Genomic DNA, 24,967 nt, shown 5'->3' with positions numbered 1-24,967 from the left:
ATTCCAGCATTTTCCCAATGACAGATGTTCGGCTAACTGGTCTATAGTTTCCTGCTTTTTGTCTGCCTCCTTTTTAAAAAAAAATTTGCAGTTTTCCAATCCACTGGGACCGCACCAGAATCCAGGGAATTTTGGTAGATTACAACCAATGCATCCACTATCTCTGCAGCCACTTCTTTTAAGACCTTAGGGCGCAAGCCATCAGGTCCAGGGGACTTGTCCACCTTTAGTCCAATTATTTTACCGAGTACTACTTCATTAGTGATAGTGGTTGTATTAAGTTCCTCCCTCCTTATAGCCCCTTGATTATCCACTATTGGGATGTTTTGTGTCTTCTACCGTGAAGACCGATACAAAATATTTGATCAACATCTCTGTCATTTCCATGTTCTCCATTATTAATTTCTCAGTCTCATCCTCTAGAGGATGAACATTTACTTTATCCACTCTTTTCCTTTTTATGTACCTATAGAAACTCTTACTGTTTTTATATTTTGTGCTAGTTTACTTTCATAATCTATCTTCCCTTTCTTAATCATTTTTTGTGTCATTCTTTGCTGGCTTTTAAAAGCTTCCCTATCTTCTGTCCTCCCACTAGTGTTGGCCAATTTGTATGCCCTGGTTTTTAAATTGGATACTGCCCTTTATTTCTTTAGTTAGCCACGGATGGTCTTTCCTTCTCATTGGGATATATTTATGTTGCGATTTATTAAATATCTCCTTAAATGTCTGCCACGGCTCATCAACCGTCCCATACTTTCATCTATTTTCCTGGTCCACTTTAGCCAACTCTGCCCTCATACCTTTGTAGTCTCCTTTATTTCAGCTTAAGACCCTGGTTTGAGATCCAACTTTCTCACCCTCCAACAGAATTTGAAATTCAACCAAGTTATGGTCACTCACTCCTAAGGCTCCTTTACTAAGAGATCATTTATTAATCCTGTCTCATTACACAGTCGCAGATCTCAGATAGCCTGCTCTCTGGTTGGTTCGCAACGTACTGTTCAAGGAAACTATCCCGGATACACTATGAACTCTTACTTGAGGCTGCCCAGGCCAATTTGCTTTGTCCAATTAATATGAAGGTTAAAATCGCCCATGATTATTGCAGTTCCTTTATTACAATATCATCTGTGTAGCACTATACCCAGCACCTTCACCCATCCCTGGAGTGCCTCCTTTTTAAAGTCAGGCAGCTAGGTACCTGGTTCTACTTAGATTTGTAAATGCAAACTATTTAAGAGACCTAAACAGAAGAGGCAGTATGCCCACAGAGCACAAGTAATTGCATATGCATTCCCCAATCACTTCACCATGAGGAAGAACCTAGCCATGGTCAGACACTTAACCACAGCAGTCACACCTCAGATATTCGTGCATGCCTCCTAACAGCCAATTACACAGCAACACTCAGAGTCCTGGAAGCAGATCCACCACCTGCTCAACTACAGTGCACAGGCAGCAATCTGGGGATATGGTGTGAGAAAATAGGGTAAGGATACTACAGGATGAATCTCTGGTCCTCCTGCACCCTTGGGACCTGATCGCAGCTGAAACAGAGAATTTTCCGAACCACGGGAGGTCAGTATATGACTGTACCGATACACCCTACATAAGCGTACGCCTAGCCTAGGCTTACCGGTACCTGTAGAGTGGTCACCGCTCACTGCTCTCCTGGGCTTTCTACCTCATCATGCCTTAAAATCCTTTGATTTCCCAGAAGTGCGGGAAACCAGGATGCCACCCACGCAAAGCAGCAGTTCCGCAACCTAATGTCGAACCACCGACGTTTCCGCACCAGTGTGTCCCAGACCAGAGAAGTTCAACTTGTACCCTCAAAATTACTCAAATTAAGGAAATGCTATATGGCCAAACAATTCACTGTACCATTAAAGGAGCATCATTTTCTGAAACAAGTGCTTCGAAATAAATTGAAAAATGTCTGCCAAAGGCACACTATCACAGAATGACATAGAATTTATGGCACAGTAACAGACCATTTAGCCCAACTGGTCTGTGCTGGTGTTTATACGCTACACAAGGCTCCTCCCACCCCTCTTCGTCCAACCCCATCAGCATATCTTTCTATTCATTTCTCCCTCACGTGCTTATCTAGCTTCCTCGTAAATGTATCTAGCATTTAAAAAAATGTCCGTTAGAAGTTTGAGCTTTATCACCTTAAATCAAAATATATCATGTGCTTATACCGATGCAAATAGCTTCGCTCTCTCCCCAAAGGAATGTGCCAAATTGTTTCCTTAAGATACAACCCCTTTAGGTCAAATAAAAAGCTTGAGAGAGCAGAAGTAAACTTGAAAGACAATGATCAACACTAGCATCAAACGAAACCTAAAGCTAATCAATATTCCTCCACATTCCACCAGCGTGACTGACGAACTTATCTGCCGGATGTCATGTCCCAGCTAAGACAGGGGTCTCGGTTGCTGGGTGTTTATTGATTCAAGGTAAATGCCCTCCTGTGCTCTCAATGGGCCCAAGTTTCGGCCTCAGTTGCTCCTGATTTTTTGGAGCAACTGGTGTAGAATGGAGTATCTTAGAAATTCAAATTCTCGGCATTTAGTTTGCTCCAGTTCTAGTCAGTTGGAACAGTTTCACTTTAAACAGAATTTTCTTTTCAAAAGGGGGCGTGTCCAGCCAATTACGCCTGTTTTCAAAGTTTCGTCAGTGAAAACTGACTCCAAACTAACTTAGAATGGAGTACGTGAAGATTTTTGTACGCTCGAAAAAACCTTGTCTACACTTTAGAAAATCAGGCGTAGGTTACAAATCAGGCGTAGGGAATTTGGGGGGGGGGGGGGGGGGGGGGACTTCGGTTTTACAAATAAAGAGCCATCGTCCATAATAAATGATAAACATCAATAAAAGCAAACAAAATTATATCTAGAGGAGGAGGAGGAGGAGGAGGAGGAGGAGGAGGAGGAGGGGAAGGAGGGGGAGGGAGGAAGAGGCTGAACGGGCTGGGCCCAAGACTTTGGGCAGGACCCGGTCCCCAGCACCAGATTTACAGGTAGGTGGCGTTGGGTCGGGTCAGGGTCAGGGTCAGGTCCGGGCGGGGGAGGGAGAGCGGGTCGGTTCGTGTCGGGGGCGGGGGGAGGGAGGTCAGGTCGGGTGGGGGGGTCGGTGTCAGGTCGGGTCGGGAGGAAGCAGGAGCTGGGCGTGGGAGGAGCCTTATGCACGCAGCCCCAGTGAGACCATTCGGCCAGGGCTAGGGGCTGCGTGCTTCGGGCCCCTCCCACAGAGTTTTGGGCGCCTGGAGCTACTGCACATGCGCGCCCACTGTAGCGCGCATGTGCAGAGGTCCCGGCACTGTTTTCAGCGCAGGGACCTAGCTCCGCCCCCTACAGCTCATGCTGCACCGCGCCCGGCCCAAGAGGACCAGCAGGGAGCCGGAGAATCTGGAAGATTTTTTTAGGCGCACTTTGTGGCGCGAAAATGGGCGTCCAGGTCGGGGCCGTGTCGTTCTAGGCGCAGCCCGAAACTTGGGCCCAATAACTCACTCCAGAGATGGTTAAAAAAAAGTGGCGTAAATCCAAAGGAAGAACTGAAAATCCAATCTGAAGTGTAGCATCAGATGCATATTTTACTGCCATTCATATTCCCTGCACTATGGCTCCTAATGACAGGCTGATGATGCCTTACATTAAACAGCTGCAGGCCAAGAGACAACAGAGGAGACGGCACTAAAGATCAAACTGCACTCAACCTTTTAGTGCCTGGATACCAAAGAACATTTCATACTCCAGCTCAAAATAGCTTCAAAAACACACACACACAAACAAATGGAAAATCACAAATAAGCTCATCCTGAATAAATTGGTCCAACAGTTCATGGTTTAGCCTCAGCATTTTCTTGCTGTAACAGTTTACAATCCACAGTTTCATGAAGCCTAGACAACCCCAATCTGCAAAGTCAGCACCGCAATCCACAATTGCAGCCTGCTCCTTGGCTAGCGCTCCTAGCCACAGAGGTAGGGCGGTACCTTTTCGCCAGGTCGAATGCTGCCGCATTTAAGCTGATTGATGTCGCTCTTGCAACTGTCCACGAAGCCACAGATGAGTTGGTAATCACTGAAAATGATGGCTGTCATTTTGGTAATGAACTGGCGACACTGGTATTCAGTAATGTTTGCACGATGCTCAATCAAGCAGGAAATAATGTAGCCTTTCCCTGGCTCCTGATCGGCACACTCCTTCACCTGCATAAGAGAAAGGAGGGATTATGAGGAGAACACAACTATAAATATTGTTGCATTATCCAGCAAATCTCTTGCATTTCTGTTTCTTGACATCACTGTAAAGGTCCCAGCTGCAGCTTTCCCCATCACTTGCAGGTGATGGTGTTCCCATGCACCTGCTGCCCTTGATCTTCTACGTGCTAGAGGTCACGGGTTTGGGAGGTGCTGTCGAAGAAGCCATGGCGAGTTGCTGCAGTGCATCTTGTTTATTGGTACACACTGCCACAGTGGATCTTGTGGATGGATCACAACTGGCCAACACCTAGACTCGGAGGGTAGAAGTCAAGCCTTTGGTTTCCTTACAGCTGAAACAACAATTTACAGAAAAATCTGGAGTGAAACTCAAAGCCTGCTTCCCAAGGTTAGAACTAACTGGCTTCAGGAATTTTATTCATCTATATAACTGAATTAAGCCCATTAGCAGGGAAGCTGTAGATGCAAAATTAGACAACTGCTTTGACCTAGCAAAATCCTGGAAATTCTTGAACCCACAGTAGAAACCCATGAGTAGCAGACTAAGGGATAATATTGAAAGCTGGGTTTTAAAAAGTGCTTTATTCTCAGTATGAAAATGTTGCCAGTGTCTATATTTTTGTTCCATCCATCATGCAGCAGAGATTGGCTACTCTAGATTGACACACTTTACTTACTTCGCCTAGGGTAGTTTTGCAAACTTCGCCTGCTGCAGCTTCGAATTTAGGATCTGTCGTCAGGTTAAATTTGTAGTTCCACAATAGCTGAAAGAGAGATTGAATAAATGAGGATCTGAGATAAATAATTTCATTAGAAGTACTGGTATCAGGTAAGTAAATAGTTGTCCTACATCATTAAAACAAATCCTGTGCAATACCAGATATCCATCAACAGAAAATGTCAGCAAGAAAATCAGTATCTCAACCAGGGGGACGCACAGAGAGGGGGTCTAAAAGGCCAGAGGGGGAGGCTTAAAGGGCAAGAGGGCCAGAGGGTAGGGGGGGAAGAGAATGGCCCAGAGGGGGGCCCCCCAGAGTCGTCAGTGAATAACTTTCCAATTTGAATTTACTGTACAATTGAAAGTTTAAAGAATTCCTTTCCTCCCCATCAATTTTCTTTTTCCTCTACTGAAGGAATCATCAGATAGTTCATCAAAGTCACCCTCCAGGACCTCACCCAGATACACAAGGTAATACAATTCTACAGACCCCAATCATCTTCAAATGTCTCACCTGGTTGCCTGCCTCTATTTCATACAAGAGGCTGTTCTTTGGCTATGAGCCCATCGGGTGAATGTTGGCTATCTTACAGTGGGGCACCACGACGGAGCCCAATCCTATCCACGCCAAGCATTATCTGAACCAGATGTCGCTGGGTAATGATCGGGAGTGGGAATGCCGACTGCTTTTCCCTTTCCGGCAGTGTCCACATCGTTCCACTGGCTGAGATCAACTTATATGGGAAATAAACCTGGGATCTGCTGATCTGACTGGCTCAGTTGAATGTTGCATTTACCAACTGAGCAATTGGACGGACATACATTTAAATTACTATGGCGATGAGTAATGGTTGTGCGTGCGCACCAGTATGGCTCCCGATATCACCTCCCAATGTAATAGGAAGGATTAAACAGTTGATGAAGAAGACAATAATATAGCAATCTTAAATCAATAGAACCTTGCATAAGTTTAGACATGGATGAGCAAGGGCCTGCAGCACAGAATATACTAGTTTGTTTACTCACATGGTTGCAGTCAGAGGAAATTTCGTCATCTACCTGTAAAGAAAGAGAATAAACATTACCAACAGTTGCTAAATACATCAGCCAATCAGAAGTTATTAAACATGCACACCCCAAGAAGAATTCCACACTGTGAACTTGGGCAAAGTTGCTGGGTTAGTAATCACATTTTCTGAGAAACTGCTCTCCTAAATCAGATGTTAACTCATTTCCTCTTTGCTGTATAAATTTACAAGTTAGAACAGCTTTCACAAACATTATGCAGTTGTCTACAGAACCATGCACGTTACAAAACCCAATGCTACAAATTGGAACGCTCATCACAAAGCATATTACTAATGAGATTAGTTTTCAAGAAGAGCTTGGGCAGGAGTTGGGTTCCAGCGCAATTGGCCAGGTATCAGCCAAACTAGCACAAAAGATAGTTACATCCAGTGCAAATGGAGCTTCCGCGATCTTTTGAGTTAGTTTTAAAAAACATCTCACGAGAAGCCAGTCCCGATTACAAAACTGGCCACGCCCCAGACTGAATAATCACCATGGTGCATTTCCACTAATTGTTTTGTTTGCGTGCCTTCGAGGGGAACACTTTTTTTTAAAAAAGGTGCAAGGACAATAATAGGCACCTTTTAAAAGCTTTTTTTAAATTTACAAAGAAGCTGGCTGCTGTACACCAATGAAACTAGCAAATTATTGTGGTTTTTTGTGTCATTTTCAGCTATTTAAATATGGTTTACTCACAGGTGGTGGAACAGACACTGATAAAAAATGTTTTTTTTGTTGTTAAACCCATTTTCAGCTGTATTAATAAAACTGCACTAAGTTACCACACTCATATCACTGATTTTTTTTTTAATGCAAAATTATGTGTTTTAAAATTACATTCTAAAACACTGCCCGATTGTGCTGGTTCATGCCAGATTTTACGTTCAGCAAAATACAAATAGTTTGAGCGGAAACTTTGAGAAAAAATACTTCTCAAAACTAGTGCAATGTTTACATATTATATCATTAATCTCGAGTCTTGCCCATCCCTCCATGGGAGCAGCAGGAATGACAACAGGAATGAGTCACTGCAATTGGGAAACTCGACATCTGGAATACTGTAGATCTCAGTTTAAATGAAAGCAGGATTCTTTTTAGACTGTGGCCCTTTTAAAAATAGGTTGATTAATAGGGTGCTGCTGTGTTAAATATATAACAAATAAATGGACCTCCAAAACATTAACTTTTAGTGGGTGTCTAATGTCTTTGCTTAAGAATTCGTAACAACACATTGCTGTTAAGAACTAGTCAGTTTATTAACAACAGTAAAACAATCACACTGCACATTACCAGTTCATCCACTAGACTCACAACTGCATGCCTCATCGTGGAGGACCGAGACTCCACTGACTGGGGTTTTATGGCATTTTATGATCATGTGACTGGCTAAGCCACTCAATGCCACAGCTCTACAACCCTGCAAGCATACTCACAGGTGCATACATTATAGTGTCTTTCAATTTTTAAAGGGTATGCTAAATGTCAACTGTAAGCAGGAGCTCCTGGCCTGCAGGTTTAATGAAAGCAAAGATTAGCAGTGAGTGCCCGGTTTGATGGAACTTCATCCCATCTGTAGTTACAATTCAGACATCTAGAAGTAGGCTTGTAAAAAAAAAAATCTGTGCAAATAAATTCCTGCTGCAACTGCTCCAGCCACAGCGCCATGCAGATGCAAACTATAACAGCCCAATGGAGTTACCCTGGTTAAACAGATTAAGCAAAGAGCAACAGCAACACATCAACAGGCTTCTGGGAACAACTTTTACTGCATTACAGCAATAATGATCAAAATAACTGGATATCCACCTTCTCTGATGCATACCTTTTGGATCAGATCTGGGATATTTAGTGTTGGCTGTGTCCCAGATGCTGAATTTTTATATTAAACTATGTGCAGCAGTTGCCCAGACACATGCAGGCTGAACTAGAACTGCTCGGTGAGAAGAGAAACACGCCTCAAGAGTGATAAGTAGGGCAGTCATCGGCAAAACTTTAATAGTGTATCTGCTTCCACTGACACACTGCTTGAAGCTAAGGATTTGTCACCAGCTGTTGGCGTGACAGTTAAAGCTGTGATGCTGGTCAGACGTGTTTTAACAATATTGATATTCAAACATTTCAAATAAAAAAAGCTTTCATCAAATGTTATCCCAATAAAGAAAGGAAGCTCCACAAAGGGCAACACTATTTACTGATAAACAGAAGTGCTTGATACTAGCAACTGAAAACCAGAAAATCAAAGGAATGCTTTTACGATAAGTATTGCATGATTTGACTCTTACTAAACAGTCAGCCTATCTTTCACCTGTCAAAGGGAACAAGTGAGATGGTGCCATTTGACCCATCAAGCAAGTTCTTTCAGAACATCTGTAACCCAATTAAACGGGCTGGGATTAACATCCCAGAAACATCCTCATCGCTCAATCATACTTTAATCCCTGGCCAAGAGGACAGTATGGATCTGAAGGTCATGAAGACTACAAAAGTAGAGAGAACAGTTTTTAAAATTATTTCCCAAGGCCGTGAAGGAGCTGCCTCGTCTACTTCATCTGTTTGATGCTAGATAGGGTTGGGAGGGTGTGGAAAATACTGCAGCCACTATAGGGTCAAGACATGCCGCATATGCAGGACAAGTCACAACGGAACCAGTCGCAATAATCACACTATCAAAAGCAAACAAACGGAAAGTTGAAGGCCGTCAACCTTCATCGAATCATAGGATGCATAATCAGGTCAAAGAAAACCCGAGATGCCTTGTGACTACCACAAGATGTTCTGGAAGACTGGCCTCATGTGTCACCCCATGGGCAGGTTGGGACATGTAGACCAAGTCTAAGAATGATATAAAAAGGAGAAAGAAAAGGCTAGTCAACCAAAGAGAACCTTGGAGCACACCTCGAGAAGCAGGGGCCTCAAGTTAGGAACTTGAAGCAGGACACCAGAGCGGAGACTGATCACCTCTGTTTAAATGGGCAATACAGGACACAAGGTGTGAGGCTTGTGTGTTTGCTTGTCTGTATTTTACTATTAGCTATTAAAGTGTTTCATTGGAATAGATGAGACTTGTTTCAATTATTCACGACTCAAAAGATCTGAACCAAAGTTATTGTAGTGCTGTGGTGAACTAGTAATCAATCCGACACTCAGTTCACAAAGTCACAGCCAAAATATGGCAAGAGGTCGGTCCATTTAAGCTCAATTGATGGGTCTGGCAGATTCCAAGCAGCTATTGTTCAATTACTTTTCAAATTGGTGCGGGAAGGAGGGTGTGATGGCACAATTGTCAAAGTATGCTCCATTGGGCTTGGGGTGGGGGGGAAGGGGAAGGGTGCTGCAGTGGGGTTCCGATCATACAGCTGTTTTGCTGTAGGAGGAATTTCCCAATTCATGATGTCGTTTTGCTGTAGGAGGATTAGTGCAGTGCCAGACTATTCACTCAACGGCTATGGTCACCTTGTTGATTTCTCCTGTCAGCTGTTAACTACCTTTCCACACCAGAGTGATCACTGTTCCTGGAGGCAGTCAGGTTGAGTTTCTGCTTAAGCAGCAGTCATGGATACAGTGAAGTAGTCAGGTGGCATTTAAGGCAGAATAGTGTCAAACCTACTTGCTGATTTACCATTGTCAATACAGGCTTAGATTTTCTTCTGCTAGAAATGGATATCTGGCTTGGGAGTTATTTCAGATTATGTATTCTTTATTTAGCTTTACAAAGATGTCCACCATGCTACAGTAAATACATTAGTCCAGCATCACATGGGAATGAATGAAAGGTATTACATGGCGAATACAGATAAACGATCAGTTGACTAACGCTATGCGACAGTCAGTCACAAGCCCCACTATACGCAGTATCACAATGTTACGATTAGTGTTACCTAAAGACATAGTACTTCTGGAATGCCGAGACCACTCACCATTTTTAACACAAGATATATATTGAAACAATTCACCAATCTAGTACAAAATTGATCCGACATACACTAATGAGCATTTTAAACCCAAACAATGAGCAAAACAAGTTGCTGATTCATCTGGATTGATATCATATGCTCAGTGCAATCAATAGCATATGGGTCTACTTCAGAAATGCAGCCACGGAAGAAAGAACGCAGTACTTATTGGTCAATCTTTAACAACTTACTAGAAATGCAGCCAACAGGAAATTCTACTGATTAATTCAATGAGTCTGTTGCGTAATTAAGCAGCACAGGTCACACAATTCATCAAAATAAAAATAGCACATTGAAGTTTATATCAAATACAAGTATCTGCATGCACAATACACAAAAGCTTTAAAGCTAAACCCACCCCACAGATCTATCGAAAAGGACACTTGAATGGACAGCTTGTCTTTCATCTCAAGACAATGATATCAATCCCAAAGATTTGTCTTTGTCATTTTTCAGCCATTTATTCCCCTTTCCCTCTAAGTGAGGGTGTCAACTTCTTGGGATCTGCTTTCATAGGCACCAACTGCCCAACAGCGCCATGTCAAAATGGGCATTGTGTATATTGGCAAGCTGTTCAACCTCAGCTGGCATCACAGCCAAGCCAGCCCCAATCCTCACCCACATATACACATTTACAGGTCTCTACAGCTCAGCTACAATCTGAAGCAGCTGAATTCATGCCAGCTTCTTAATCACCAATTATCTCATGCATTCCAGTGCTACCCAGTTTTCCATATTCCTTTAATAAACAATTTTCAAGATGGAAATTCCCAATATTAGTTTTGGTTTTGAGGTAGAAGACATTGATCAATGATGAGCTGAACCATCAGATGAACTTGAAACTCAACACAGGAAGCCAGAGTGTATGATGCTTCACAAGTATGAGGGGGGCTAATGTTAGCCAAGGATGTGGAGAAACGTTCTACCTATAGGAGAGTCCAGAACAAGGAGGCATAAATAAGATAACTAACAAACCAAATAAAGAACTTAGGAGATTCTTTATTCAGTGATGAGAATGTGGAACTCGCTGGCGCATAGCATGTTAGAGGCAGATAGCATTAACACATTTAAAGGGAGGCCTGATGTATAGATGAGGGAGGAGGCCTGTGTGAAGTGTAAACACCAGCATAGACTAGTTAGAACAAATGGCTGTTTCTGTACTGTAAATTCATTATGCTTCCAAGTCATTTTTACTATCAGCTTGGATTTGCTCTGCTGGGCTGTGATGTAGCAGGAATGTTGTCACTAGATGCCTCTATCTTTCCTTTCCAGTATTCCAGGCTCACTGTGGACTCATCTGCTGATCTGGACTGTGTTGCCATGTGGAGTCACAAGGACTTGTGCCAATTTTCCATAGCCCGTTCTATCTGTCCTATAAACACACCCGGTTGAGGCTTTGTGAATTGAGTTGGAAAGACAAAGGCCAAAATGCAGTAAAAATAAGGGGCCCAAAGTTTCCACAGGATAAAAAACGGGCACCCCTGAGCTGGGCGCCCGTTTTTCACGCCTAAAACGGCGCCAGAAAAAAAACGCGCTATTCGAGCGTTCTGCAGCTCCTTGTCTGTTTGGCGCGGTGCCCAGGGGGGCGGAGCCTACACTCGCGCCGATTTTGTAAGTGGGAGGGGGCAGGTACTATTTAAATTAGTTTTTTTCCTGCCGGCAACGCTGCGTGTGCGCGTTGGAGCGTTCGCACATGCTCAGTGTGAAAAAAAACATTGGCACTCGGCCATTTTTGTAGTTCTTTGTAGCTGTTTAATTTTTGAACATTTTTTAATAAAATCACATTGCCATCAGCACTTGCAGCCTTCTCACTGTCTCCTTCCCCTCCCTCCCCTCCCGTGCGCGGCAACAAGCCGCTGTCTCCTTCCCCTCCCTCCCCTCTCTCCACGGCAACAAGCCGCTGTCTCCTTCCCCTCCCTGCACGGCAACAAGCCGCTGTCTCCTTCCCCCCTCTCCACGGCAACAAGCCGCTGTTTCCTTCCCCTCCCTCCCCTGCACGGCAACAAGCCGCTGTCTCCTTCCCCTCTCTCCACGGCAACAAGCCGCTGTCTCCTTCCCCTCTCTCCACGGCAACAAGCCGCTGTTTCCTTCCCCTCCACTGCGCGGCAACAATCCGCTGTCTCCTTCCCCTCCCCTGCGCGGCAACAAGCCGCCGTTCTCCTTCCCCTCCCTCCCCTCCTGTGCGCGGCAACAAGCCGCTGTCTCCGTCGCCTCCCTCCCCTCTCTCCATGGCAACAAGCCGTTGTTTCCTTCCCCTCCCTCCCCTCCACGGCAACAAGCCGCTGTCTCCTTCCCCTCCCTCCACGGCAACAAGCCGCTGTTTCCTTCCCCTCCCTCCCCTGCACGGCAACAAGCCGCTGTCTCCTTCCCCTCCCTCTCCTCCGCGGCAACAAACCGCTTTCGCTTTCCCTTCTCCTCCCCCCCCCCCCCCCCCCCCCCCCTCCCCTCCCGCTCAGGGGCACGAACGGCTTTCTCCACCTCATTCTGGACGCCTAATTTGTAACCTGCGCCTGATTTTTTAATGTGTAGAACAGGTTTTTTCAGTTCTACAAAAATCTTCACCGGCTCCATTCTACTTTAGTTTGGAGTACGTTTTCACTGTGGAAACTTTCAAATCAGGCGTCAGTGGCCAGACACGCCCCCCTTTTGAAGAAAAAATTCTGTTCCAAAGTAGAACTTCTACCTGACTAGAACTGCAGAAAAAAAAGTGGAGAATTGCAATTTCTAAGATAGCCCGTTCTCCACCAGTTGCTCCTAAAATTCAGGCGCAAATCATGTGGAAACTTGGGCCCAAGGTGAGGCTATATCAGCGCTCAGTTAGAGTAAATTGAACAGCAACTTCCAGCAACCTCACATGCGCAGTTAAACATGGAAATTAGGAAGCTGCAGTCCAATCTGCCCTGCTCTTCCAGATGCGGCACTACTCGCCGAGACTCAGCATTCAAACACGTGGATGCATGAAGTTGCGGTATTTACCCACTAGATACCCAATAAATTAGAAAAAGTTACGGCTTGTCCACTCTAGAGCAAGCACATTTTTAATGCTGTGATAAGCCTTAATTACTGCCAAACAACCACTCAGGTATTGAAAATTAAGTTTTACAAGTATGGGTCTCATCCAGATTTTAATTGTTGGGAGATTTTGTTTTAAATGTAATTTCTTTTGCTTTTTCTTTGTTCCTTATCGCTCTCTAAATTCCATCGTTCTTTTCCTCCCTCTTTATTTCACTTTCTGCACATGATTTGGCACTGAATTAACTATTCTAACTTACTCTTCCTGGTTTTGACTCTGCACTGCTTATTAAGAATTCTTCAATCTGATATTGGTTCAGGAGAGACACAGTTGCTTGTCTGGTTTATAGAGGTCCCAGATCCCCTGTAAAAGGAGCTACACTAAAATGGATTTCCAGTGCAAAAGCCCATCGAAAGCAAGTATAATGAACGATTGGTGCCATTCATCCGCCATGGATCACAAAATGCAGGCAATTAAATTCAACAGTCTTTCATAATTACTGGATAAAGAATCAGTCCAAAAACAATTTCACTTTAAAAAGGTGTGGAGATTTACTAATCCTTACATATTGCCAACTTACTCTTCAGACACCACTAATCAGCAATATGAAGGACAAATTAAATTCTACACATTGTATATCCGTGCTCCCTCCACCATTGCAATCCTTTCCATCCCCAATAGCTAGTGGCCTCGATGTGTTCTGGATTTGCTAATTCAGTTATATTGGACTGTAGGTAGGCCAATACCATAACCAGAATCAAATTACCTAATCCTTCTTCAGGTGCCCACTGAAAATCTGTTCAAATCCCAAGACCTATCTTGTATATTCTATTCAGATGTGCAGCTTAGTCACGTCATCAAACAGGGCTGCCATTGTGAAATAGTCATTCTGATTGGCAGACATCTCACACAACACACTTCCCAAATTAAGTGGGTGATTGATTCTTTCCTATCCCAGTCACTCTCTGGAAAGCTAGGATGGGGAAGCCACCAAATAGATTGAACAGATCCAAATTAATGAACCAATTCTGTATCAACTACTAAAATTGAAACAGAAAATGCTGGAAACACTCAGCGGGTTAGGCAGCATCTGAGGAGAGAGAGAGAGAGAGAGAGAGAGAGAGAGAGAGAGAGAGAGAGAGAGAGAGAGAGAGAGAGAGAGATAGCGTTTCAGGCCAAAGACCTTTCTTGAGAACCCTTTTATGACCTTTCATTTCATTCTGATGAAAGGTCATTGACCTGAAATGTTAACTCTTCCTTGCTCCAGATACAGCCTGACCTAAAATTGAGTATGCCTCCACCACCCTTTCAGGCAGTGCATTCCAGATCTTAACCACTCGCCTCGTAAAAAACTTTTTTCTTGCGTCACCTTCAGTTCTTTTGTCAATCACCGTAAATCTGTTTGCTCTGGTTCTCGACCCTTCTGCCAATGGGAAAATTTCTTTCTATCTACTCTGTCCAGCCACTCATGATTTTGAACACCTAACAAATCTCCTCTCAATCTTCTCTGTTCCAAGGAGAACAACCCATAGTGCATATGAAGAAGTGTATATGGATTTTAACAAAGCTTTTGATAAGATCCCACATGGCAGGCCGGTCACAAAAGTAAAAGCCCATGGGGCCCATGACAAATTGGATCCAAAATTGGCTGAGAGGCAGGAAGCAAAGGGTGATGGTTGATGGGTGTTTGTGACTAGAAAACTGTATCCAGTGGGGTTCCGCAGGACTCAGTGCTGGGTCCCTTGCTTTTTGTGGTATATATCAATGACTTGGACATGAATATTGAGAGTATGATTAAGTTTGCAGAGGACACTAAAATAGGCTGTGTGGTTGATAATGAAGAAAGCAAGCTGCGGACTGCAGGAAGATATCAATGTACTGGTCAGGTGGGCAGAACAATGGCGAATGGAATTCAATCCGGCTAAGTGTGAGGTAATGCATTCGGGGAGGTCTAAGGCAAGGGAATACACATTAAATGGTACGAAACTAAAGGAACAAAGGGACCTTGGAGAGCAGGTCCACAGATCCCTGAAAGTAGGCGGCCAGATAGATAAGGTGGTTAAGGTGGCATATGGAATACTTGCCTTTATTAGTTGAGGCATGGAATACAAGAGCAAGGAGCTTGAACTGTATAAAACACTGCTTAGGCCGCAGCTGGAGTACCGTGTGCAGTTTTGGTCATCACATTACAGGAAAGTTGTGATTACACTGCAAAGGTTGCCGAGGAGATTTACAAGAATGTTGCCTGGACTGGAGAATTTTGGCTATGAAGAAAGATTAGAGATGCTGGGTCTGTTTTCTTTGGAACAGAGGAAGCTGAGGAGAGGCCTGATTGAGATGTATAAAATTATGAAGGGCCTGGATAGAGTGGATCGGAAGGACATGTTTCCCTTGGCAGACAGGTCAAGAACCAGGGAGCGTAAATTTAAAGTAATTGGAGGGAGATTTAGGAGATAGGAGAGGATGATGGGGGTCTGGAACTCTGCCTGAGAGGGTGGTAGAGGCAGAAATGCTCACCACATTTAAAAAAATACTTGGATGTGCACTTAAAGTGCCTTAACCTACAGGGGTACGGACCAAGAGCTGGAAAGTGGAAGTAGGCTGGCGCGGACACGATGGGCCGAAATGATCTACTTCCGTACTGTAAATTTCTATGATTCTATCCCCAGCTTCTCCAGTCTATCAACATAACTGAAATCCCTCATTCCTGGAATCATCTCGTAAATCTTTTTTGCACCTTCTCCAAGATCTTCACATCCTTCCTAAAATGTGGTGCCCAGAATTGGACACGATACTCCAGTTGGGGCCAAACCAATATTGTATACAGGTTCATCATAATTTCCACACTTTTGTACTCTATACCTCTATTTATGAAGCCTAGGATTCTGCAAGCCTTTTTAACTGCTTTCTCAACCAGCCCTGCCACCTTCAACGATTTATACACACATACCCCCAGGTTTCTCTCTTCGTGCACACCCTTTAAAATTTACCATTTAGTTTATTTGTCCTCTTCATTCTTCCTACCAAAATGCATCACTTCACACTTTTCTGTGTTAAATTTCATCTGCCACATGTCTGCCCATTTCACCAGCCAGTCTATGTCTTCCTAAAGTCTCCTCCTCACTGTTCACTATACTTCAAAGTTTTGCGTCATCTGCAAATTTACCGTTTCCTGTCACTTAGCCAATTTCGAATGCAGGCTGCCACTGTCCCTTTTATTCCATGGGCTTCAACTTTGCTGGCAAGCCTATTATGTGGCACTTTGTCGAACGCCTTTTGGAAATCCATGTACACGACATCAACCGCATTACCCTCATCAACCCCGTTACCTTATCAAAAAAAACTCAATTTGCCTTGAAGAAATCCGTGCCGGCTTTCCTTAATTAATCCACCCCTATCCAAGTGACTTAAATTTTGTCTCCAATTACGGTTTCTAAAAGCTTCCCCACTACCGAGGTTAAACTGACTGGCCTGTAGTTGCTGGGTTTATCTTTACACACTTTTTTGGAACAATGTTGTAACATTTGCAATTCTCCAGTCCTCTGGCACCACCCCCATAACGATGGAGGATTGGAACATTATGGCCGGTACCTCCATGATTTCCGCCCTCAATTTCCTCGGTATCCTAGGATGCATCCCATCCGCTCCTGGTGATTTATCTACTTTAAGTACAGCCAGCCTTTCCAATACAGGTTGAACCCCTCAAATCTGGCACTCTGGGTCCAGCAACATTCCCGGCCGGGAGGTGGAGGTCACAACCTGCGCTGTGTCCTGTGTTCATCAAGTTGAGTCATTTAAGTGTATGGATATTAAGACAACAGGGAGAGGCCGATTGCTGTATTTACACAAATCCCTATACATGATAAAGCACTTGGGTGCCCACAAAAGCAGATTCCTCCAAACGGCACAGACATCAACCAAAGAAAAACAGGCTGAAATCTGCCACAGATCTGGGGCACAAACACCAGTGAGCGGCCCTCAGGGACCAGTGACATCTTTGCTGCCCCCTCCCAACAACACCCACCGAGCTGCTGCTCACCTTTTAGATGTTGGACTTGGAGGCCAGATAGAAATCCTTTCTTACATGAAATTAGCGAATCATTTCCCCATGTCCACAGGAACTGCTTCACAGCCATCATGCCTGAAAATGGGGTCGAGATCATAGGAATAGAACGAGGCACTGCAGAGCAGGCAGGAGCACTGCCGGGTCAGAGAGGAGGTGAGGGCCCGACCAGGTGTGAGGTGAGGGGATCTTAGTGTTTATTTAAACCCGGCCGGGTTATTGTCAGCAGCATTGTCAGACCTCTGATGGAATCAGCCACCACCACTACAAAAACTAAGAAAACAAACGCTGGCATATGGCGCCCAGAAAAGCCACCGTAATCCTTATAGCCCTGATTGTGATGGCTATCCAAAGCTCTCCCACCAAGCGATTGACTCTCAGCTCGATCTACCAGTCCCTCCAACGCTGCTTCCCTTTCCTCCCCCCCCCCCCCCCCACCCCCCACCCAAGGCTCCTACCAAGGCTGGAAGAACTCCATGCGTCACAACCTCTCCTTGAACAAGTACTTTATCAAACAGCCCAAGGGCGTGGGCAGATCTGGCAAAGGCCATTAGTGGACCATTGACCTGGCCAGTGAGTTCATGTTTGAGAAGGGCTCCTTCAGGCATCGACCGAGGGGCTTTTGCAGGAAATGCCAAGCCCTTAAGCCCATGCACAGCATGATGAACAGAGTGGAGTTCAACCACATCCCAGAGATCTAAAAATTCCAAGGGGTCAAGAGGATCCATCTCCTGTGCCCCCAAGAGCCTTTCTATAGAAAGTAGCATGAGCGTGATGAATGGACATTTGCCCAGCAATGTTGACAGCATGGGTTCTGTCTCCCATCATCATATCACCACCTCTCAGCCAACAATGGTCACTATATGGGAAGCTGTACAGGATCTTCAGTCAGGGACTATTCCAACACGTCGAGAGCTCACTTCCTACATCTCCCTTGCTGACAGGCGGTGGGATGATGGAGTCACACTCCATGTACATTACCTCAGCTTCAGCATGGGCTCCTTCGGCTTCCGCACTGAACAACAGGGCTCCTTACATCAAACAGCAGCCCCTCTCGCCATGCAACCAGTCAGAGAATCCCACTTCCAACCTGCTAGCACACTCCCTAGATCAATCCTAGTTACATCAAAATAGCCACGACGCAGCAGATATACAGGGTACGGAGCCCATGATACTAGTTACAGATTAGCAAAAATAGCTTTTGTAGGAAGCAATTCTAAAACTTTGCTGACTGTGGGATTTTTAAGTCTGGGGTTGGCATGACCTCCCGTGGTCAGCCAAATTCTCTTGTCCGGCACAGGCCAGGTCCCGAGGGTGCCGGATTAGAGAGGTTCAACCTGTACATCTTCTCCGCAGATTGAGTTCATTTTTAAAGCCTGAAGGTTCTGTTTTAAACTTTATACATATGCCACTGTGGTTTTAATAGTGATTTCAAGTGGCAGAAACCAAACTGAAATCTTGATGACTGAATGAAATGCAATGAAACCTATGGCGCTGTTGCACAAAGTTTTGTAAAATCTCAAACAACCTTCCCAGACAATCTAAAATCTTTAAACTACAATCTTTGCAATAAATAACTAACAGTTACAAAACAGAGGACAAACTACTTCCTTGAATGACAATGTAAATATTATAACGTTCAAATTCTGCAAATGACAGTAAGCTACAGTGACTTTGTGCCACATGGATACAAAACGACTTGTATTTGGTCATTCCGATGGGAAGGTCAGAAATTACACAATATTTTCATTGTGTCCTCACTGCACTAGTACAGGGCTGTTTAAAGCAGTGCTGGGAGATGACAGCATTCATTAAAGCAATCAATAACAAGTTTATTGCATAACCGTGCAATGGGCTGAAATATAGTACATTCATCCTCTACATCTTTTGATTTACAAGAGCACACTTTGATGATCCAAAGACTGTTTTCATATTCAAGTTGTGCAACGTACAGTAATACAACAGTTCAAACAAAGTCACTTATTCAATTGGCTCAAAGTAGCCTTAAACCCACTGTCAGAATGAAACGGGAGTCAGTGCTGCATGCTTGGTCTCGCAAGATCCAGATTATAGAACTACAAGCCAATTTAGACAATCCCAAGATTTTTGGATTGAGGTGTGATACCATCTTATTCACAAGGTACAAAGTAATTATCACATCTACAAAGACCTTATTCCCGCCAAGAATTATTGCAAACTCATTAATAATAAAACACAGAAAACACTGCAAACACAGGTCAGGAAGCATCTGTAGAGGGGAAGGTAGGGTTAACATTTCAGGTCAATGATCCATTTTCAGAACCCAAGCTAACCCACATGCAATCGACTCTTGGGCTCTGTGCTAGCTACCCTTTGCAGCTTGTTGACCGTAGTGACACTAGATCTGCACAGCCCCCAACCTGCGAGCACCATCGGAACAGGCCGAGGAGCGGAAGGAGCAGCATGGCGGCATACCACTCCAGGGAGCAGCACGTGCTGGAGCAGGAGAGCAATGGCAACGAAGAGGGTGACTGGATTGGACGTCACCAAGATCCAGGTCGCAGAGTGGAGCGTGGGCAGGTATTGCAGGAGCGGCGAGGTCGGGGCAAAGGAGCGGCGAGAGATTGTAGAGGGACGTGATTGGGGCCAAGGAAAGGCATGAGTTCGGGGCCCAGAAGCAGCACAAACCAGCCCACACTGCGATGTATGCGCACTAGGTCCAAGCCACAGAGATGGTCTCCAGTCATCCTTGCCGCTGGACCAAGACCTAGCTCTGTCAAGCCCATGTGGTGGCTGGTGTGCAACGGCCACCACAAGTAAAAAAAAATCCTCACACAGGCATCTCCCACCCTTCAAGATTTAATTCGGGACCTGGAACATTAGGACCTTCATTGAAACACCCGTGAACTTTTTGGCAAGTGGATGCAAGTCATCCTCGACTCGAGGGACTGCCTATGATGATGAGAATTGCAAATGCTGATCAAAAGTTTATGAAACACATGAAGTCAACAGCTACATAGGTTCATCAGTTGAATCCTACGCACCAAAAAGAACCACTCCTTTCTGCTATGTAGCTATTCTTTTGCTACCATATCGGTTGCATTCTACAGGCCAAGGGACAGCTAAGCAGTTCCAGCACAGTGGCCAAGGTAATTAAGAGTAATATCACTACACTAGTAATATCACTACACAACATAAGCTAGCTGCCCGAGGGTCAAGGCAGTTCTGAAACAAGGCTCGTACCAAATATTTTGAGATCCAACCTCTCTGGGAATGTGGAAAACTGCTACAACCATTAGTTAGATTGGTACTGCATGGCCGAGTCCTACAGGCAAGTCATTTAAGACTGGCGCACTGGGAGACTAATGTGTAGAACCCTAGTGAAAACTGGAGGCATGGCGTCACAAGAATAGTCATGTGCTAACCAGCAGTGAACAGAGCAGCAATGACAGGTGTGGGAACAGGTCTACAGAAGGCATGTTCAGGAGGGGAAGGGACAGAGCTTTTCACATACTAAAAACTCAGCTTCCCGTAAAAAAATTAATCAGTGTGTCCTTCAGTGTCTTAGTGGGCAAGTAGGCGAGCCATACAGACCAGATAAGATCACTGATACTACAGCAGGGCTTTGCTGTCCTAGGTAAGGGAGCAAGGAGCAGAAAAAGCAGTCAGGGTTACAGTGTCCGCTTCACAGCCAACAACCCTTGCTGGAAGTGCACTTCAGGACAGGATTGGCTCAGCTGAGATGATCAATCCAGAAACCTGTCAGTCACTGCCACAGTTCACACATGAATAATGCCAACTTAAGCAAGGGGGTTGAAAGGTGCCCATGGAACCTGATCTCAGCAATGAGTCAATATCTACAGGAAGGGTGGTAAAAACAGTTAGTCCTAAGTAGGAGAAAGAAAAAAACTTGCATGTGAATATACCACCACTGTACCACTGAATAAACTTTAACCAGGAGTGCTCATTAATTCTTTTTAAAACTGGATAAAAACTAATATGTACAGTATAATGATCTGTTAAAACATTTGAAAATCTGAATTCAGCTATAGAAAAGTGAATATGAAGGACTGCTTTAATAGTACACTCCTCACCCTGCTTTAGAAAGAGTCGAGCAACAGGAGGCCCTAAACATCAACATTGAGGGAGCTCGACGACAACTGAAAGCCAACTTCTCCATTTGCTGTAGCTCCTTTAGCAACTCAACAATATGGGCGCTGCTTTCAAGTTTGCCTGTAACCAAGTTCAGACTCTGGGATCACACTTCAACTGTTAAGGGACAAGACCTGGAATAAAGCTGCCACAGTTCAACAAGCCAGGTTTTCCAAACATCTCAACAAATTAGCAGTAATCATCCGCTCACTCTGCAGGATAAGTAAGCAGCCTTAGATTTTGCAGCAACTTGCCACTATGGCCAAGTACTTCATGTAGTAGTTCCTGTAATAACTAAATGTATGAACTTTGTGTGGTCAGTGTTGTGAATAGTTCTCTTGCTCTGGTCATTACCTCATTATCTACCCGAACATTTCCAACTGCCTCAGTTTTGCTTCATAGAATACACATGGCTTAAAATGCCCTGTAAGCACCAACACCGAGCTGTAAAACTACAAAGATGGAATTCAGAAACTCAAGAGCTTTGACATACTCCAGTGAACTGATGACGTACATTTACAAAACTCCACAATTGAACATTGTACTCATAAGTACTGCATAGGCCAAAGTCAACAGTGCACAAGTCTGTGGGAATAAAGAATGGTCTTAAAATCTCTAATTTACCATTGTAAATTCCTACAGCCACATTGAAGTTGGCATGGAGATAGAAGAACGGCTTTATTTCCATTTGACCAATCTCTCAAGTTATAGAATCAGAATGATACAGCCCATCATGCCTGTATTGATCATTCTGCATGAAGAACTTCCTATTAGCAGTCCTAAATTTGCCATTTACCATTTTGAACCTGTAGCACCAGGTTCTACTCTTACAATTTAATTTTATTTTCTAGTCTTACCTTTTCCATACAGATCACTATTTTACATACATAAAGAAGATCACCTCTCAGATGTGTTCTTTTAAGATTGAAAAACTCAAATGCCTCCAGTTTTCCTCCCAACTCAAACCTTTAATGCTAGGGATGAGCCAAATACCTTGTCTCTGCACTGCCCCCAGCACTTGAATGTTTGCTTACCTTGTGTCTCAGTGACTAGAATGGGACATCGTACTCAAGATATGGTATGACCAGAACACTGTACAGTTTGAGTACAACTTCCTTCGATTTGCTACCAAAGTTAGTGAAAGAGGTGGTAGTGGAGATACTGGATGATTAAAATTGATTAAAAAAGAGGCAGTACTAGAAAGGCTGGCTGTACTGAAGTTGATAAGTGGACCAGATCGGATGCATCCTTGGATGCTGAGGGAGGTTAAGAAGGAAGTTGCAGAGGTACTCTCCATAATCTTCCAATTTTCCTTGGATACAGAGGTGGTGCCAGAGAACTGGAGAATTACAAATGTTACACCCTTGTTCAAAAAAGCAGCAAGAACATAATTGGAGCAGGAGTAGGCCACCTGGCCCCTCAAGCCAGTTGTGTCATTTAATAAGATCTGAGCATTGGCTCCGCTTCACTTCCCTGCCCACTCCCCATAACCTTTTAGGAAAAACCCAGCAACTACAGGCAGTCCATTTAACCTCAGTAGTGGGGAAGCTTTTAGAAATGATAATCAGGGACGAAATTAAGTTACTTAGACAAGTGTGGATTAATTAAGGAAAGCCAGCACGGATTTGTTAAAGGCAAATCATGTTTAACGAACTTGATCAAGTTTTTTGTTAAGGCAACAGAGGGTTGATGAAGGCAATGTGGTATATATGGACTTCCAAAAGGAGTTTGATAAAGTGCCACATAATAGGCTTGCCAGCAAAGTTGAAGCTCATGGAATAAAAGGGACAGTGGCAGCATGGATACGAAACTCACTAAGTGACAGGAAACAGAGTAGTGGTGAACGGTTGTTTTTCCGACTAGAGGAAGGTATACATTGGTGTTCCCCAGGGGTTGGTTCTGGGACCACAGCTTTTCATGATATATATTAATGACTTGGACATGGGTGTACAGGGCACAATTTCAAAATTTGGAAGTATAGTGAACAGTGATGGGTAGATGAAATTTAAGTGATACATTTTGTTAGGAAGAACATGGAGATATAGAAAATAGGTGCAGGAGTAGGCCATTCGGCCCTTCGAGCCTGCACCACCATTCAACAAGATGCTTTCTCTCCATACCCCTTGATCCCTTTAGCCGTAAGGGCCATATCTAACTCCCACTCGAATATATCCAACGAACTGGTAGAGAATTCGACAGGTTAACAACTCAGTGAAATAGTTTCTCCTCATCTCAGTTCTAAATGGTTTACCCCTTATCCTTAGACTGTGTCCCCTGGTTCTGGACTTCCAACATCGGGAACATTCTTCCCGCATCTAACCTGTCCAGTCCCGTCAGAATTTTGTGTTTCCCCAAGAGATCCCCTCTCATCCTTCTAAACTCCAGTGAATACAGGCCCAGTCGATCCAGTCTCTCCTCATATGTCAGTCCTGCCATCCCAGGAAACCTTTGCTACACTCCCTCAATAGCAAGGACGTCCTTCCTCAGATTAGGAGACCAAAACTGAACACAATATTGCAGGTGAAGCCTCACCAAGGCCCTGTACAACTGCAGTAAGACCTTCCTGCTCCTATACTCAAATCCCATAGCTATGAAGGCCAACATACCATTTGCCTTCTTCACCACCTGCTGTACCTGCATGCCAACTTTCAATGACTGATGTACCATGACACCCAGGTCTCGTTGCACCTCCCAGTTTCCTAATCTGCCGCCATTCAGATAATATTCTGCCTTCCTGTTTTTGCCACCAAAGTGGATAATCTCACATTTATCCACATTATACTGCATCTGCCATGCATTTGCCCACTCACCTAACCTGTCCAAGTCACCCTGCAGCCTCTTAGCATCCTCCTCACAGCTCGCACCGCCACCCAGCTTAATGTCATCTGCAAACTTGGAGATATTACACTCAATTCCTTCCTCCAAATCATTGATGTATAATGTAAATAGCTGGGGTCCCACTAGTCACTGCCTGCCATTCTGAAAAGTACCAGTTTATCCCAACTTCCTGTTTCCTGTCTGCCAACCAGTTCTCTATCCACGTCAGTACATTACCCCCAATACCATGTGCTTTGATTTTGCACACCAATCTCTTGTGTGGGACCTTGTCAAAAGCCCTTTGAAAGTCCAAATACACCACATCCACTGGTTCTCCCCTGTCCACTCTACTAGTTACATCCTCAAAAAATTCTAGATGTATCAAGCATGATTTCCCTTTCATAAATCCATGTTGACTAGGATCGATAGTCACTGTTTTCCAAATGCGCTATTTCATCTTCAATAATTGATTCCATTTTCCCCACTACCAATGTCAGGCTAACCAGTCTATAATTACCCGTTTTCTCTCCCTTTTTTAAAAAGTGGTGTTACATTAGCTACCCTCCAGTCCATAGGAACTGATCCAGAGTCAATAGACTGTTGGAAAATGATCACCAATGCATCCACTATTTCTAGGGCCACTTCCTTAAGTACTCTGGGATGCAGACTATCAGGCCCCAGGGATTTATTGGTCTTCAATCCCATCAGTTTCCCCAACACAATTTCCCATCCAATAAGGATTTCCTTCAGTTCCTCCTTCTCACTAGACCCTCGGTCCCCTAGTATTTCCGGAAGGTTATCTGTGTCACTCTCCATCTTAAAGAATTCTACCATATTATGATCACTCTTCCCCAAGGGGCCTCGCACGACAAGATTGCTAATTAGTCCTTTATTACACATGCAATATAAACTAAAGGGTACGATCCTAAAGGGAGTGTATGAACAGAGACACCTGTCAGTATATGTGCACCAATC

General features: G+C 44.2%; 1 protein-coding gene and 1 pseudogene across 2 annotated transcripts in view; one reads left to right on the top strand and one right to left on the bottom strand.

The window, feature by feature from the left end:
- glg1a (golgi glycoprotein 1a) overlaps window positions 1-24,967 on the bottom strand; it is a 137,882-nt gene that overhangs the window by 70,721 nt on the left and 42,194 nt on the right. For both annotated transcript variants that reach the window (XM_070897849.1, XM_070897850.1), the window contains exons 2-4: window positions 5,974-6,006; window positions 4,907-4,993; window positions 4,002-4,217 (exon numbers count right to left, since the gene is read on the bottom strand). In XM_070897849.1, coding sequence (XP_070753950.1) covers window positions 4,002-4,217; window positions 4,907-4,993; window positions 5,974-6,006 — 336 coding nt within the window. The remainder of the gene's footprint in view (window positions 1-4,001; window positions 4,218-4,906; window positions 4,994-5,973; window positions 6,007-24,967) is intronic.
- On the top strand, window positions 17,290-18,233 carry LOC139279041 (forkhead box protein F1-A-like; annotated as a pseudogene).

The sequence above is a fragment of the Pristiophorus japonicus genome, chromosome 13, assembly GCF_044704955.1.
Source record: "Pristiophorus japonicus isolate sPriJap1 chromosome 13, sPriJap1.hap1, whole genome shotgun sequence".
NCBI classification, from domain to species: Eukaryota; Metazoa; Chordata; class Chondrichthyes; family Pristiophoridae; genus Pristiophorus; species Pristiophorus japonicus.
Note: the sequence above shows the minus strand (reverse complement) of the source record. Positions and strands in the feature narration are given on the sequence as shown.